Raw genomic sequence first — 16954 nt, forward strand, 5'->3', positions numbered from 1 at the left:
ACTTTCACTCACAGAATAAAATATCACGGGTGACTATAAATAGTGCATTTCTACAATGGCATCAGTAACCAAAAATATTAGTTTTTTACTTGCAACTACAACGCTAGATGTTGGTAGAAGTCCAAGACCGTCATATTTTAAATTTGTTCATAGGTGCTGTAAGTGGTGTTAGCCATTCTAGAACTCCCAAGAGACCTAGCTGTTGAATTAGACATGCCCCCTTTTTCCATAGATACACACACTACTTGGAGACCATAAATAAGAGACAACTCTCAAACTGACGCTCTCAGCTTCCTTTTGCCCATTTGCTGCCCTGTGATCTCACAAAATGATTGACAGGCAGACAATGCGTCAGTCTTCTGACTGGCTAAACAAAGAATCTGACCATGGCCCACTGTCCAAAATGCACATTTTCAGGCCGGTCCAGCAAACGTGCATGCCCGTTCCGGAGTTCACTGACAGGCGATGCCTGTATCTAAAAGGTGATTGGCTCTTTTACCTGAAAGGCGGGACTTCCTTTTCTACATATGCCATATTGGTTGCTGTAGTTTCTCCCATTTATGTTAATACAAGTGATCCGTCCTGGAGTAAACAGTCTTTGATTAAAATAAGCTTCATGTTGGATGGTATATACGGAAATTTTCAGAATTGGACAGAAACCATGCTGTGATTGTTTTATTTCTAAAATTCACTCCCTTTATTGCATTTCTGCTTTCAACTCTGTAACCAAAAGAAAACAAGTTAATTAACAGCAAGAGTTATAAACAGAAATAAACAGTTCATATAAACACATTTACAGTGGAAATCTGCCTTTTAAATTATAAATACATTTAAAAGAGTGGAGGGAAATACATTATTTACTACACAACATCTAATCAACAGCTCAAGGCATGTACAAAAGTATGACTAAATTCTAAAGACAGTTCAAGTTCTGGCTGCTTATTTAGATGTGGCTAAACATTTTAACATTAGAATAGAAATATGTGAATTAGATTGTTACTTACAAAGAAAGACATTAATTTACAAACACAAAATCCATAAGTTGATTCTGATCAATTGGCTGTTTTTATCAGCAGTATTTAACTCTTCTCTTTGGTATCGCTGTATCTTTAGTAGATTCTTCTTACAATACAAGAAAACGAATCCATTCAATTTGACTGACCGCTCACATAGAGCCTTGTGGTTTTCTATTTTTGCACAAAACATCTACATTTTTATACACCAAAAAAACTTCAGCTTTAAATGTTTTTAAAAGACACTGAAGTATTTGTAAAGAATTACAATTTAATAAGAAAAGGTGTAGTAAGAAAACATTAGTTACATAAATAAATGGACACAAGACAGAAGTCATGGGGCCATTCAAGTGTCTTATGTAAACAGAAGGCAATATATTTGAAGTAGTAATGTCTGAGTTTTAAGTCATCAAAGTGCTTTAAAACAAGCTTTGGATTTGCATTTTTACATTTTGCAATTCAGTGATAGTGAAAAGAACTGTCTTTTTGCCTGAGCATTATAAACTCTTGACTTCAGTGACAGGGGTCAAAGGGGTATTTAGTGACCCCTCCATGCAGCTCCACCACTGACTCTGACCAGGCGATGATGTCACCAGTGATGTGGCCTCCACAAGAAGCCAGACTGTAGATGTCATGAGGTGTGAGAACATGAGACCACATCTGAACATCTGAGATTTCACCAACAAACGCCTGCATAGCATCAAAACGACCACCCAGAGTGTCCTGAAATCAACAAGGTAAGATGGTGATATCATATTTGCAAGACCAAATGTCAATGAATACTGACAGTTTGTTCAGACTTTTTAAAACTTGGTTTGTTCAATTTTAAGTATGTAATTTCTACACTTTTAGCATCACCTACTGTATCACAGTACAGTACTGTATGTTGAGCTTGTGTGTTACCTGTTCCTGTCCCAGTATAAAGACCCCTCCAGGTTTGATGGGGTGCCAGGGGGAGAGGTTTTCTCCAGAGCCTCTCTTCACTCCATCCTGGTAGGCCTCCCATATCCCGTCCCGTGTTGACCATGTCAAACACACATGATGCCATTTACCATCGTTCAAAGAGAGGGGTAGATTAACAGCCTGGGAACACACACACACACACACACACACTGATGTACTCAGACCAGACAGACATAATTAAATTAAACGAACATATTAAGTCTTTAATTCTCCTCTGTCTCTCTTCCTCTTTTAACCTTCTAATACCAGAGCGTGACTGCTGTGTGCATTTTAGATTTCCCTATTTCATTAGTATCTAGAAATCCATAATAAGCATGGGAATTAATTTTTTTTAATTTTTTTTTTTTGAAGAGTAAATAGTTTTCCTAAAATGTATGTCCTCATTTGTGGACAGCTGGACAAAGTTGTGAAATATTAAGTAATACCAAGCTATAGAAAGTCAGATTTTTTTTACCAATTTTTTTATTATGTTTCCAGAGTGTTGATTAGTCATAGAATAATCAACACTCTGGAAATTAACATAATTAATTCTGATTCAAAGAATATCCAGCATCGTCCAATCAGTGCCAACAATGTTAAAATACTGTTTAGCATTATAAATTGTGAATCTATGTACTGATTATCATTGTCCCGTGTCTGCCAAACATGTTGAGTGATCCAAACATCATCTGCAGCCTGAAACTGAACTTTTGATCAGATGTTAGGAGTGACTGCACTTAGCTGTATAGAAAGCTATAGGATGCTCCCTTGCTCCCTATTTAGTGAATGACTTAACCTCCAGTGTGCTGTCTGTCTGCACTGGTCTCAGAACAGTTTGAATTGCACCTTATTTTCATCCTAACGCCATATAAAACCTCTTTAATGCACCCATTGATTCTCAATGTGATAATGCACAGTAAATATATCCTTCGTTTGCAGTCATTGTGTTTAACAGCGTGCCGTTTTGCAATAAATGTTTTAAAATGGCATATCAGATGAAACTAGAGATGCTAGTCTTTTGACTCAAACAGGTTTCAATGCAAAAACTTAATGAGGTTTCTTACCAGATGTGAAGTTTAAAAAATCAGTCGGTTTTAATGAAATTATGCGTAGCGTATAGTGAAGACAAAAACATAAAGTTCATGCATGAGGATGCAGGATCGCACAAGGTTACAAACCATTTTTACTTTCTAAAATCGTTACCTTTCCTCTTACTTAATGTTCTTAATTTTTTCTAGTCAAAAAGGGAAAGTTTATTGGACACAAATTAAAATTTCTATCATAATTTGGGACCAATCATGAAGAATCCATCGAATAGGAATTCTCTGACATCATGTCTAAACTGGATAATACTTTGGTATAAAAATGTAGTTATTACATAATTATTAATAATATGTTATTATAGCAACAACTGCATATATTTATGTTTAGAGACAAAATATCACAAGCTACCTTTAATAAAATAACATAAAAATATATATTCTTTCAATAAAAGAATACAATTTATGGCAAAAGAAATTCACACATGATATTTGCTAAGTAAAATTCTATTTCAGACACATGGGATAATAAATTGGTTAAAGTAGCTCTGCAGAACATCAGAAATAGAATGGGGTGTCTATCAACTTGCGATGCACCACATCTATTCAAATATTTTGCACCATTTTCTGATGGGCTGCTATTATTCCCAGTGTTCAAAGCATCATTGCTTATAATAGGAGAGATTTGCTTTTGACACGACATGTCGCTTGCGTCTGGTTTAGATGGGGTGTAAGAATCAAATAAGATATAACTAGATCCACTATAGATGGTGGTTAACCTATAATTGCTGGACAATAAAACATCTCCTGTCACTAATATTACTTTAAATAGTGAACACCAGACAGGTTAAACTGTTGGCATCCATGTTACTTGCAGCAGTAAAACTTTTCTATGAAGTAACTTTCAGGAGTGCCTACTTTATTACATACACACACAGAATGATAATATATTAAGAGCTCAATCCGCTCATTACTGTCTCCATCATTTTTACTCACTGTGTCATCAATCAGCAGCTCCATAGGTTTGTTGCCCCACTCAATGAGAACCAGCTCGTTGGCCTGACCCGGGACAGAGTAGGAGAAGGGTGTTCCTAGTCCAGGCCCAAAGCCAGCCTTCATCCGCAGACACAGAGTCAAGGAGAATATCTCATGCAGCAGAGAACGCTTTACACGGCCGTACATGTAGTTAGTTTGCATGGGGAAACCGATCTGGAAAGCTTCAGTGGCCTTGCTCTTCTTCCTAGAGCCTGTGGAGTTGATTATCATTGTTGATCAGTTGGAGTCAGTAGAGCTGATAATTATTGTTGATCAGCTGACAATCAATTAAAAAGTTTTGCATGTGAGGAAAAAACATTGCCCTAACAGGTCAAACCTGCTTAAAGTAGTCAAGCTGTTTTTAAGAACATGGTAGCTGATTTGTTGCTGCTCCAAGATAGTCTACCAGTCCTAACCAACTTGACAAAAGTGTAGAAATCAGGCCCATTGGTAGTCCACCTGATCAACCACCTAGACCAGCTAGGACTAACTAGTGACCAAAATTGACCAGTCTGGACAAGCTGGTTATAGCTGATAGACCACTTTGTACCAGAAACAAACCAGTTACCAAGTTCCAAAAACCAGATCAAGACCAGGTCTACTGGCTGGTAATACAGTTGGTCAACCATCTACATCAGCTTGGTAGCCAAATAGTGACCAAATTTATAAACCATGTAAAACCAACTACCAACTGAAGGTCGTTTTAGCTGCATTTTTCTGCAGGCTGTGCCTAAATCCGGATCTCTGTGGCTTTGTGACTAGGTTTTTTTTTTTCCTTGACTGTGGGCTTACCTGTGTCAGCAAGCCTGTGCTGCAGATGATTTAGTACTGCATCCAACTTGCTGTGCACCCCATTCGGTCCTTGTCTGTGTTCTTGTATCTGATACGGCAACCTCCCTAGGCTATGTCCAGAAACCTCACTGTCATGGTAGCTGTTATCATGGTTACCGTTGTCTTGGTGCCCATTGTCATGCCTGCTGACATCATGGTGGCTCTCATCATGGCTATCTTCATGTTGATTCTCATCATGGTGATCATCGTCATGGTGATCATCGTCATGGTGCTCATCATGGTGACTCTCATCATGGGGACCATCGTGATCATCATGGACTCGGTCAGCATGATGGTCCTTGTGATGGCTGTCATGATCGTCGTCATGGTGACTGTCATCCCCATCATGGTCACTGTGATTGGCACTGGCTAGCGATGCAGAATGGTGTTGCATCTGTTGTTCTAGGGCATTGATCTTCCTCTGCAGGAGATCCTTCAGTGAACTGGAGTAGGTGCTGGAGGTGTTTCTTGTCTGCAAACACAATCACAATAGTTTAAGAAAAGACTTGCATGGTGCAGCGCTGTACACTAGTGGTTCTGAGCTGGTTTTGCTTCAGGACCCAGATTTTTTTTTTGGTCAGTCGAACATCAATTAGTGACCCAACACAATACCAAACCCATATCCCATATTTAATGTAGTCTGGAAAATCACCAAATATGGCATCTCAGTACCGGCCCTGTATGAAAAGCATTATCTCCCCTCTTTTAAAATTTATATCACTATCAAAACAGATCTGTGAACCAAATTGGAGTCTTGATCCACCAGTTGAGGACCTCTGTGCTTCAGGACTACCTTCAGTCAAAACCTTCCTCTTGCTCCTAATATCTCAACAGCAGTATCTTTCCACCCCATTGTTAATTTTATTGTCCATCCCTTGTCTTACTAACCTCTTGTATCATATACTACCTCACCTGCAGGTTTGCTAGCTGCTGCTTTAAGGTCTGAAGCATCCTGCTGATCTGCTCCGGCGTAGATGAGGCTGTAGGGGTCATCTCCCCTGTGATGTGCTTCTCGCTCAATGTGCTTTTCCCATGGTGAGGCCCCCTGACCCCATTCCAATAATGTACAGGTTCCATTCCATGGTTGCTGTGGTGACCATCAGGAACCACCCATCCAAGGTGATTGTTATCAGATGTTGGCAGGTATGCGTGGTGGGCATGGTGGGCCAGGTGTGTAGGTGTGTGGTGCGGGTGGTCGTCATGGTTGCCCATGCCACGGTTGAAGCCTTCACACAAATTCAGTTTGGCCGTGAGCTCCCGGATCGTCTCCCGCTGGTCCAGGATGGTCTCTTTCTGCTGAACCAAACTCTCACGCAGGTGCAGAATGGTTGCTTTTGTCTCCTCGGACATACCCCACCAGCCATTGCTGTTCCCATTTGGTCCACTGTGGTGCCCATTACTGGGACCACCTGGACCACCTGCTGTGGGGAAACACCTGGGATCAGCATCGGCGGGAATAGGGGTACATATCAAACGAGGATGAGAGTTGTAGTCTGAACCCGGAATTCCAGTCCCGGCACATACAGAAAGACAGATGGCATATAAGAATGATAAAATCCATTCGCATTTGGTCTTTTGTACTTGTATGGTGTATGTTGTATGCAAGTTTGGCCTCATGCTTTTTTAATCCTAACTGATCAAATAGTTGATTCTTTAAGGTAGACAGAGATTTTGCCTTGAACTATTTTATGTTATTGGATACATGAGCTCAGAGCAGATCTTTGCGCAGGCCTAATTCTTCAGAATGTTTACAGGATTGCACTTGTATCTGTGCTCTTCTTTTTAAATCCTGTAAAACTGTCTCTTGCAGCTCACTGTCGTTGCAGCCTCCTTCTCTCCAAGGTTGTCTGCTGTTCAGAGACCAAGCATGTTTACAAGTAATCCTTAAGACGTGCCCTCCTTGCCTCTTCAGAGCAGCTCATCTAAAGCCTACAGAAAGAAAACAAAACAAATTTACTTTCAGTACTGATGATTTTATTTGTCACACAGTCTCAGGAAAATGTGGTGGGCCACAACCACCACAGACATTTGTGCGGCCCTACAACATACAACATTAGTGATTCATCACTGTAGATTTTCAATTAAAGTTTTACAGAAACATTCAGGCTGCACTCAATATAGAATAACTGTTTACATCCTTGGAACATCACAAAGGAGATTTCTTAAATGTATCGTCAGAGTTTCAGTCAGAGTTTCAGAAGTTGTGCTCAGATTTTCCCAAGATACCAAAGTCTGCAATCAAAAGTCAGATTTCAATATGAATGTGAACATTCAATCGTCCAATGACTAAATTCTCATCAATGTTCTGCAATGTTATGTTAATGTGGCACAGCCAGCCACATTCATTTTTACAACTCTACTTTTACTGTATGTCAACAATTGTCTCATGTGTCTATTCTTATTTCTCCAAAACTTTTTATAAGAAATCTCTGAGTTAATACTTTGATGAAACATGACTAAGAACTGTATGAAACATCTGAACAATAGGACTTTCCACTTCACACTTAAAAATATAGGTTCCAGTTATAACCAAGAACCAAAAGGCTTTTAAGCATGATATCATAAGAGAACTTTTTAAGGCCCCTGCATACTTCCTACGAAATTGAAGAACGAACATGTGTGACGTCATTTAGAATAAAATCTGCCAAAAAGAAGTTGTTTTTGAGTTCATTTCGGTGGTTCGTAACAGCTGCTAAACACCTTCTTACTGCCATTGGTCCACGTCATTTGTAGGTGTGACCTAAAGCTCCAACTTTGAGGTTGACAGCTAATTTCAGTTACATTGTTCAATCAGTTCAACATGAACTGGTGCAAATGTATCTACATCAGAACGATTGTTCGTATTGACACATTTTCCAAGACTACGTCGAGTGATTTGTTTTTTATTAGTCTACAAAAGGAATCAAATCTACTCAAATTGTTTTATTTGCTGCTTCACTCATGTGCCTTTTGCCGCAAAAGTCATTCACACGTCTGCCCAAAGTAAGGTATACTTATCATCATTCTTTAACTGTATTCTACCCATTAACACTATTTTTTACACCCATCATTGTAGTAGTATCAGCGGCATCATGAATTACAAAAACAGAGTGTAATCAGTGCATATCATGGCCGAATGTACGTGTTAGCGCATTAGCTCAATTAATTCAGAATGTAAACAAGAAATTAACACAATATCTACTGCATATACATTAATTTAAATCATCATCGAGTAGCTAAATCACTGATCTCGTGTGAATTATATGTGTGAAGCCAGCATTTATTCTATTTGCGTTAAAAAAAAAAAAAAAGTTAGTTGAGGGTGATGTCACAATGTTCAACATACTGTTCCAGCCACAAACGTAATGCCAAAAATGCAGGTTTTTCACTCTGTGGATCGGTGCTTTTAGCACTGTTTGACTTCTTTGCTTTATTAAACTTGCCATGGAGCCCCTCCCACTTTTGGCGACAAATTTCTTTTTTCTTTTTTCGTCAAAAGACGAGTTTTCCTAGGTCAAGAATTTCAGGGATGTGCTCGAACAGGAGAAATGTCACCAAACCAACACATTGGCAGAACAAAAACGTCAATGCATTTCATCATCATTTGTAGGCGGATTAAGCAAACCCTGTTCGCCTACTAATTTCGCCCTGTTTTTTTTTCTCTAGTTCCTAGAAAACCATCAATATTCTGAAAGAACCCAGAAACCAATATGCTGATCTTAAGAACTTATAATGTAACATCAAGAACTTTTATCATGGACCATTCAAAAACCCTCTAAAGCTAAAAAACATCTTCATAAAAAAAGGGTTCTTTGCTGAATCTAAAAGTGCTGTAAAGAACCCCTTTATTAAAACCTTTGAAAACCTTTTTTTTTAAGAGTGGATGATGATCAGTTTAATTAGCTTGAAGCAGTAATGCGGTAACATTGATGTCCATTCAAGTGGATTAATGTACGTCAGAGTCTCTCTCTCAATTAGGATAGGTCAAGAAGAATCGTCAGCAAGGGTCCACAGGGGATTAGTGTGTGAATGTGTGCCGTTGAGGCCTGTACTGTGTCTTCCATGTGCTGAATGTTGTTCATTAATTGGATTGCAAAAATGTTCTAGAGGTACTGGAAGAAGGGAGGGCTGGACAGGGTGGGATCATACTGTCCTCATACTGTCCACAAACTTCAAAAGACAACTTAAGACGTAGCACTGTGTGACAAAAAAGTTTTCTGTGAAAATTAACTGAGGAATTAATTTCAAAATCTAGCTCATGACTTGAAAGGGAGACAATATTTATATTCAGAACTTTGTTATATTTGTCCAACTTTGCTTAATGTCCTCATTCAAATCTGGTCTCTGAAATACTCTGAAAGTATATACTGACCCAACTGTCTTCAATACAGTTAGACCAATCAGAATGCACATAATGACATGTCCTTATATATCCAGGTCTTACTGTCTCTACTTCTGGCAGACATCTTAGATTACTTCTTCAAGATATTGTGGATTTTGTCTCCTGTGTGACCAAAGCAGTTGTGCTCCTACTGTAGGTGGAGCTCCAGTGGGTCAGTACACCTACAGCTTCATGTGCCAACATTTTTCTTTGGTTCTTGGAAGGATTATACTGTCTGACTGACATCCTTGAGGAAATAAAGTCCATGTTCACACCTGATTTTAACATTTATCTCAGATGATCCAGTCACAAGTGATCAGGCAAGACACATACATCTCAAATGTGTCTCCTGTGACAAGTTGTGACTTGTTGTGTTCGGATTTGCTATTGTCCAGGGCACATGTTTTTTCCACAGTAACCAATAGAATATAGTAGATATTTACTTTATGAAAACATGGTAATCAGGGTATTGCTAAGATCAAGTATACTGACATTAATTGAAGCTCAATTGAAGAGGATAGACAACCATGTGGATTCAAGTGCATTTGTTATCGATAATAAACCAAGTAGATATGGCTTTATCCATATCCAACAAAGGAGATCCCACTTCAACAGAAGTGAAATGCAGAACTAAACTTTGTATCAAATGATATATCAAACAGCAGACAATTATTCCTCCGAGCACACTTGCACCAACTGTGTGCAGTAAGATCATGCATGTCAAGAGCTTAAAGAGGAAGCCAGATGGCATCATTTGAGAACAGCATGAAGCTGTTTCCCAGTCTCTCTCAATCCTCATTTTATCTTGGTTTATCTTCCTATCTAAATCCACTTGATTAGCCTGATTGTTGTGTCTGAATGATGTCAGAACTTTAAGTCAGAGACACACAATGAAGTTTAATGTGCCTTCTGCTGAATCTGTAAAATGCTGTTTAGTATTAAAGAACCATCTGGATCTTCTCAAAGATTGTCTGAGGCAGTTGAACAGTAATTGACAGAGTGAATAAGAATAAGCACCTCCTGAAGCAAAATTTGAAAATCTGTCATTTTTACACACTTCATCTTGCTCACATATTGTGTTTCTGTATCTCAACTGGTAGCATAGCACTGGTTTGATTCCCAGGGAACATCAAACATACTGATAAAATGTATAGCCTGAGTTCACTTTAAGTAACTTTGGATAAAATGTCTGCAAATGCATATCTGCACTGTAGAGGCAAATATTGCTAAATCCTTTCTCAGATTTGCTAGCATTTGCAATCTCTTGGTGAAATGAGTGCAGTCGTACACTCCGCCAAAGTACTATAGTGACTGCAGTTGTTGTTACTACACTTAAAATGTGGTAAATTGGCATTTATAAATGCTAATATACTCAATGTTTCAAAAGTATAGCAACAAGACCTAAATATTATGTGTTAACATGATTTTAGTGTGATGAATCGCTTACAAAACTTTTAATAATATATTTAAGCTTATATCTAATGCCAGGATTACAGGGTTTCATCGTTATGACAACAAAGTTGTAATATTACATAAAACTTTACACAGAAAAGGTTAGTAAATGATTTTATCACACTATAATAATGTTAACAAACATATTGTTTATGTCTTGTGGCTAAACGTATGAACCAGTGAGTATTTCATGTTTATGGTTTGGCCCCATTCACTTCCATTGTAAGTGCCTCACTGTAACCTTTTTAAATAAAGGAAGGATGAGTTGAAATCATAAACTTCAATACAAGTATACCTTGTTTTGAAGCCAGAATATTCCTTGAACACAATGGTATATAAGACTCTGACAGCTTCTTACACTATTTGAAAGAGATCCCATATTAATGCATTATGATTTTAGTAGTAACATTAACTATGATCTTCTGGCAGAATCTATGGTTAATTGGGGACAGGAGTCAATAACACATTTCAAAAATCATTAACTTCAATGAACCATACCAACTATCAAAGTCAACACAACATTAAATAGTTAGTCTTGAACACATGTGTAGAGTTTTAAATCAATTGCACTAATCCGTTGAACACAATCAAATCACAGTTTTAGTGGCTCATTGAAACCATGTTAAGCAGCTAAACAATCAAATCTCAAGAAGGTAAAACATTTAAAGACTAAAAACAGATGCAGCTCTCAAAGATGATAAAGAATGACATAGCCCCTAGTACATCTTTACTGAAACTGCTCATGAAATGAAAACAGCCATCAATGTCATACACTAGCGTCATACATGAGCTCTAAGTAACAGCTACTATAGTCTACATCATTTTACCTGCAGTAACATTGTAGATTTCAGCAAACATAAATAATCCAAAAATCAACAAAAACAAAACCTATGAGAGATCTGATATCTTGCCTCTGTGATTTTTGGATTGAGTTATTGTTAATGGATATTTCACACTAAAGATTATGCTGCAAGCTTCCTTTGCTTTAAAAATACTTATGAAGTATTTAAAAATGGAAAATGCTGTGCATTAATTTAAGTGTATTGAGGCTACATACCTGTGAACATGTCTAGGTCCCTGTATGCATGTCCTGTCACCACGCATTACTAGTCCATCTCAATCACAAAACAGCTTGAAAGAGACTTAATCTAGATGAGTCTCATTACCACCCACCTCTCTCTCTCTCTCTCTCTCTCTCTCTCTCTCTCTCTCCTCCTAGTTTCCTCCTAAATCTCCTTTCTTCTTTCGCCTCCCTTGTTCAACTCCAATAGTGTCAGCAGCAATTCAAATGTGTTTTGTCCTATGATCATTAACTTGAGACCTTCCCATTAGCAGATTTTCTTAGATTTAAACTGTTAAATAACTTATTGCACTATTGACTTCAACATAAGTCAGCTAATACCTCTTAAATTTAGCAAATAATATTGTCTTGACATTTTTGGCTTTCTCCTATTTACAGTAGATCTAAATATAGGCAATTCTGCATAAGGCCATTTCACACCGAACGTGAAAAAAAGCCAGACGAATTGCCAACAAATTACCCGTTCATATCAAAGGTGTCACGAATACTCGCTGTTAGCACATTCAGGCCTTTATAATAGGTGGCACTGATTGACAATCAATTTTGCTTCAGTACAGGAAGAACTACTTAGCAAATTGAAAAAACAACCATGAAAACCCAGTACGATAGACAAGCTAGCGAGTTCTCAAGCAAGCCGGTTGAAAAAAGAAAACAGATTTCTCTGTAAGCTGCATAAACGATGACATGTTTGTTCACGATTTACATGACGAGTTCAATTCAATTCAATTCAATTTTATTTGTATCGCGCCTTTCACAACACACATCGTTTCAAAGCAGCTTTACAGAATATCAGCATTAACAGACGACAAAAACTGCAACGTCCATAAAGTCGATTAATCATCATTGTGTAATTTAGACAAAATTTGATTTTAATGGTTTAAAAATAATTAAATGATAATTATATTAACTCTTTCCCTTCCAAACACGGAATTTTCCGGGTTTATGAAAAAGCTTCCCGCCAAACACGGAATTTTCCTGGTATCCGTGTTTTAGGTGGAATACGGTAAGAAAGACCACGACGCATGTTTTGAAAGAGTATGCAACTCTTTGATCAAAGAAACAGACTGCGATCGCCTTAAACGTAAGTGGAGTTTTGAGAATGTAGCTCAAAATGTAGATAGAAATGCCTTTTTCTCAGCTTTTTGTCCTAAATGTTGTTTTTGACTAAAGCCTACCTTTAATGCCTTAATGGCATTAAAAATAACAAATGAAGATAAAATAAAATCGTTTTTTATTTGCCTAAAAGCAGAGGCTCAGATCTTTATTTTGATATATAGCATCTTCATATATTCATGGAATTAATTATTCTATGGGCCATTAAAGTTTTGCTAAAATCGTCAAAAACCCTGGCGGTGGCTGGCAACTTTTTTTTTTAAAACGCTGGCGGGGAAAGAGTTAATAACCCCAGTGAGCAAGCCGTAGGCGACTGTGGCAAGGAACACAAAACTCCATAAGATGTGGATTAATGGAGAAAAATAACCTTGGGAGAAACCAGATTCACTGTGGGGGCCAGTTCCCCTCTGGCTAATATCATGAATGTAATGTAAATATTAATTATGTATAGGTAAAATCATGTTTTAAAATTATTAAACTAAGTGTTAAGGGTCAGTGTTTAAACATCGATTGTGTTTGAACTGTAAGATTAATGACCAAAGTCTTTGAAGTCCATCTAGATTGGACTTCAGTGAAAAAGAGTGAAAAAGAAAACATTTGAGCCACTTCAACAAACTATTTCAATTCACCTGCAGGACAAGTTGACTGGCAGAATGAACATGTTTCTTTTTTCAATTAAACAAGTATGATTTAATGTGCAGTTCCGAATAAAACATGATGACATCAAAATGTTTGAAAAGTTGTTTCAGCATCTAATGACGGTGTGCAAAACAGTTATTTGCTTTAGCGCAACCAATTGCACTAGTTTTGGTAACTGCAGCAGCTCCTGAAAGGTGATTCAAAGTTCAAATTTGATTGGTCAGGTCATTTCATCTCTGGATGAGAGAAAAAAATAACCGTGTGCAAATGATCACACCTACAGTAGTGTGGAGGGCTCCATAGGAATCCATTATTTCTATTCAAAATATTCATCGCTGTGAAAAATCACGTTTGGACTGTTGGCGAAAATGCTTCTGTTTTGCCTTTTTCTAATATAATACAACATTTATCATTACAGATTTCATCATCAGAATAACAAATTGTTCTGTGCCAAACAAAAGCATTCAAGACTTTTTTTCGTCTTTCCACTTGATATGACTAAACAGTTGCAGTGCATTTGGTGCATAGTGTTGATTCCCACAAAAATGTATTTTGTGTTAATTAATTATTGTGTTAACATAATTTTAGTGTCATAAAATGCCTTAACCTTTTCTGTGTATAGTTATATCCAATTTTACAACTTTGTTGTCATAAACCCTAAAATGGCCATAAAAACTGTAATTTAAAAAACTTAACAGCTCAAAAAATACATTCGAGCTGGCATGAACTCCAGAACTTTGTGCAAAACCTGATGATTATATTACTCAGCATGATTTGAGAATGTTCCCATGATCATCTTGTGTGAAGCAATGAAATCTGTCCTTTTGTTCAAATGAAATTGACATGTCACAAATTTGTTTACTTTCGATTGGCGGCTTATATATAGTGCATGTTTTCAACAAGCTCTCAGACTTTTTGACTCCATGTTCAGACACGGCACAGGAAACTCCTCACCATGTAATGTCATTCTCTATGGATGTAGAGTTCTTACACCTTCTATGAAGGTCACATGCTGTCATAGATCTTAACAAGATAACCGGGCTAATTAAAGTCTGCAGAAATCCTCCGCAGTTGCCACAGAGACAGATGGATACTGATTGAGGTCAGGGGCACCCACACACACACGCACAACAGAAAGACTTCTAGGATGGTGATAGTGCCAGACATTAGCTCACATTAGTGACTAATTATTTACCATCCAGATCAAAGAATGAGAGACAGTTCAGTGCATCACAGCCAAGTATAAAGGCAATGCCCACTGTCACTTAAGAATTCTTAAACCTCGTTTTTCTGTGCCAAATATAAGTATTAAAGGTTCAAGACAGGTTTGCTACACTCAAATTAAGATTCCTAAAAAGCTTTTCTGTTTGTCTTCTTGATATTTATCTTTTAAAATGTAATACTAATGAATTGACAAATTTATCAATGCGCAGCTGTATAGACAACATACCACACTTAGGGCACCTACACTCTAGAGTTAACGCTGCATCAGAGAACGTGGCGAATTCTAGGGGGATGGTGCTTCGGAAGGACGGAATGGGAAAACGCAAGGGTTTTTTTTTTGATAGTGCAGCTCCATCATGCAAACAACTTTTGCTGCATCGCACTCTTTGTAGGCATCCATTGACCAATGGGAATCTCGGAGAGGCAGGACAAGTTTCACTGTAAAAAATAAATAAATAGATAAAATAAAAATGTCTGACAAGCACTTACTGACAGCAGAAGGCGCAATATGATGGATGCGTTCTTGCATACAAACATAGCTGGACAGAGTGCAACTCTTAATTCAAGGTCCTTCAGACATATGGATAGATATTTTTCTGTGTTTCAAACTACGTTTAACTTGACACAAAGTCCTAAAAATGTGAACATTGATGTGGCCTTAGAGAAGGCCTTATAATTGTAATGTTTACTGTTTATGTTTCATGTCATGTGATTTCATGTTTCCCTCCATGTTCATGTGTCTTGTTTTTATTGGTTTATTGTCTGCTTACCTTGTTATCAATTCTGTCTTGTCATTGGTTAACTCGACAGTCTTGTTACCCTTGTCCATGTATTTAAGCCTCATGTTTGCCATTGTCCATTGTCAGGTATTGTTTGTTTATGTAATGTTGTTGACTCAATTCAAGTCAAGTCATGTTTATGCCAAGTTTATAGTCAGGTCATGTTATGTCAAGTCAAGTTATAGTCAAGTCCATGTTTTGTATTTGTTCACGTTTGTAGTTAGGCGTTTTGGATTTCACGTTTGGAAATAAAACTGCACTTGGGTTCATCACACATCATCGTCTCTTCGTCTACCTGTTACCAGCCATCGTTACAGAATATCTGACTGACTAAAATGAACCCAGCATTCCAGCTTCTTCGTTTTCAACAGGGGAATCGATCCATGGATAATTATGTGGAGGTTTTCTGTGTTCTGGCCTGTCGGGTGGACTTTAATGAAGTTGCCCTCAAGGACATTTTCCAGTTGGGATTGAATGAGCCAATCTCTACCCTGATGCCTGGCGGTCGCAGTCCCTTCAAATCTGGCTCAGTATATCGACCTTGCCCTACAGATAATTGGTTCTACTTTCACTGTGGGGGAGGCGGATCCCGAGCCGGAGTCCCACGTCATGGCCGACAAGCCAGAGTTCCTCGTCATGGTCACTGAGCTAGCGCCATCTTTTGCCCTGGATCCTGAGTCTGCTCTGTGTTACGTCAGAGCCACACCTGAGTCTGTTTCATACCACATCACAGCCACACCTGAGTCTGCTCCATACCACATCACAGCCACACCTGAGTCTGCTCCATGCCACTTCACAGCCACACCTGAATCTGCTCCATGCCACATCGCAGCCACACCTGAGTCTGCTCCATACCACTTTACAGCCACACCTGAGTCTGTTTCATACCACATCACAGCCTCACCTGAGTCTGCTCCATGCCACTTCACAGCCACACCTGAGTCTGTTTCATACCACATCACAGCCTCACCTGAGTCTGCTCCATACCACTTCACAGCCACACCTGAGTCTGCTCCATACCACGTCACAGCCACACCTGAGTCTGTTTCATACCACATCACAGCCACACCTGAGTCTGCTCCATGCCACTTCACAGCCACACCTGAGTCTGCTCCATACCACTTCACAGCCACACCTGAGTCTGCTCCATGCCACTTCACAGCCACACCTGAGTCTGCTCCATACCACTTCACAGCCACACCTGAGTCTGCTCCATGCCACTTCACAGCCACACCTGAGTCTGCTCCATGCCACTTCACAGCCACACCTGAGTCTGTTTCATACCACATCACAGCCACACCTGAGTCTGCTCCATGCCACTTCACAGCCACACCTGAGTCTGCTCCATGCCACTTCACAGCCACACCTGAGTCTGCTCCATGCCACTTCACAGCCACACCTGAGTCTGCTCCATGCCACTTCACAGCCACACCTGAGTCTGTTTC

General features: G+C 38.7%; 1 protein-coding gene across 1 annotated transcript; it reads right to left on the reverse strand.

The window, feature by feature from the left end:
- Positions 1 to 697: 697 nt before the first annotated feature.
- On the reverse strand, positions 698 to 11789 carry LOC127658415 (neuronal pentraxin-1-like). Its single transcript, XM_052147697.1, has 6 exons — positions 11731 to 11789; positions 5774 to 6790; positions 4823 to 5333; positions 3992 to 4242; positions 1917 to 2096; positions 698 to 1736 (listed from the first exon to the last, which is right to left on the reverse strand). Exons 2-6 carry the CDS (start codon positions 6476 to 6478, stop codon positions 1527 to 1529), a joined length of 1857 nt encoding a protein of 618 aa, XP_052003657.1. The 5' UTR covers positions 6479 to 6790; positions 11731 to 11789; the 3' UTR covers positions 698 to 1526.
- Between the last annotated feature and the right edge of the window lie 5165 nt (positions 11790 to 16954).

Source organism: Xyrauchen texanus, chromosome 17 (assembly GCF_025860055.1).
Source record: "Xyrauchen texanus isolate HMW12.3.18 chromosome 17, RBS_HiC_50CHRs, whole genome shotgun sequence".
NCBI classification, from domain to species: domain Eukaryota; kingdom Metazoa; phylum Chordata; class Actinopteri; order Cypriniformes; family Catostomidae; genus Xyrauchen; species Xyrauchen texanus.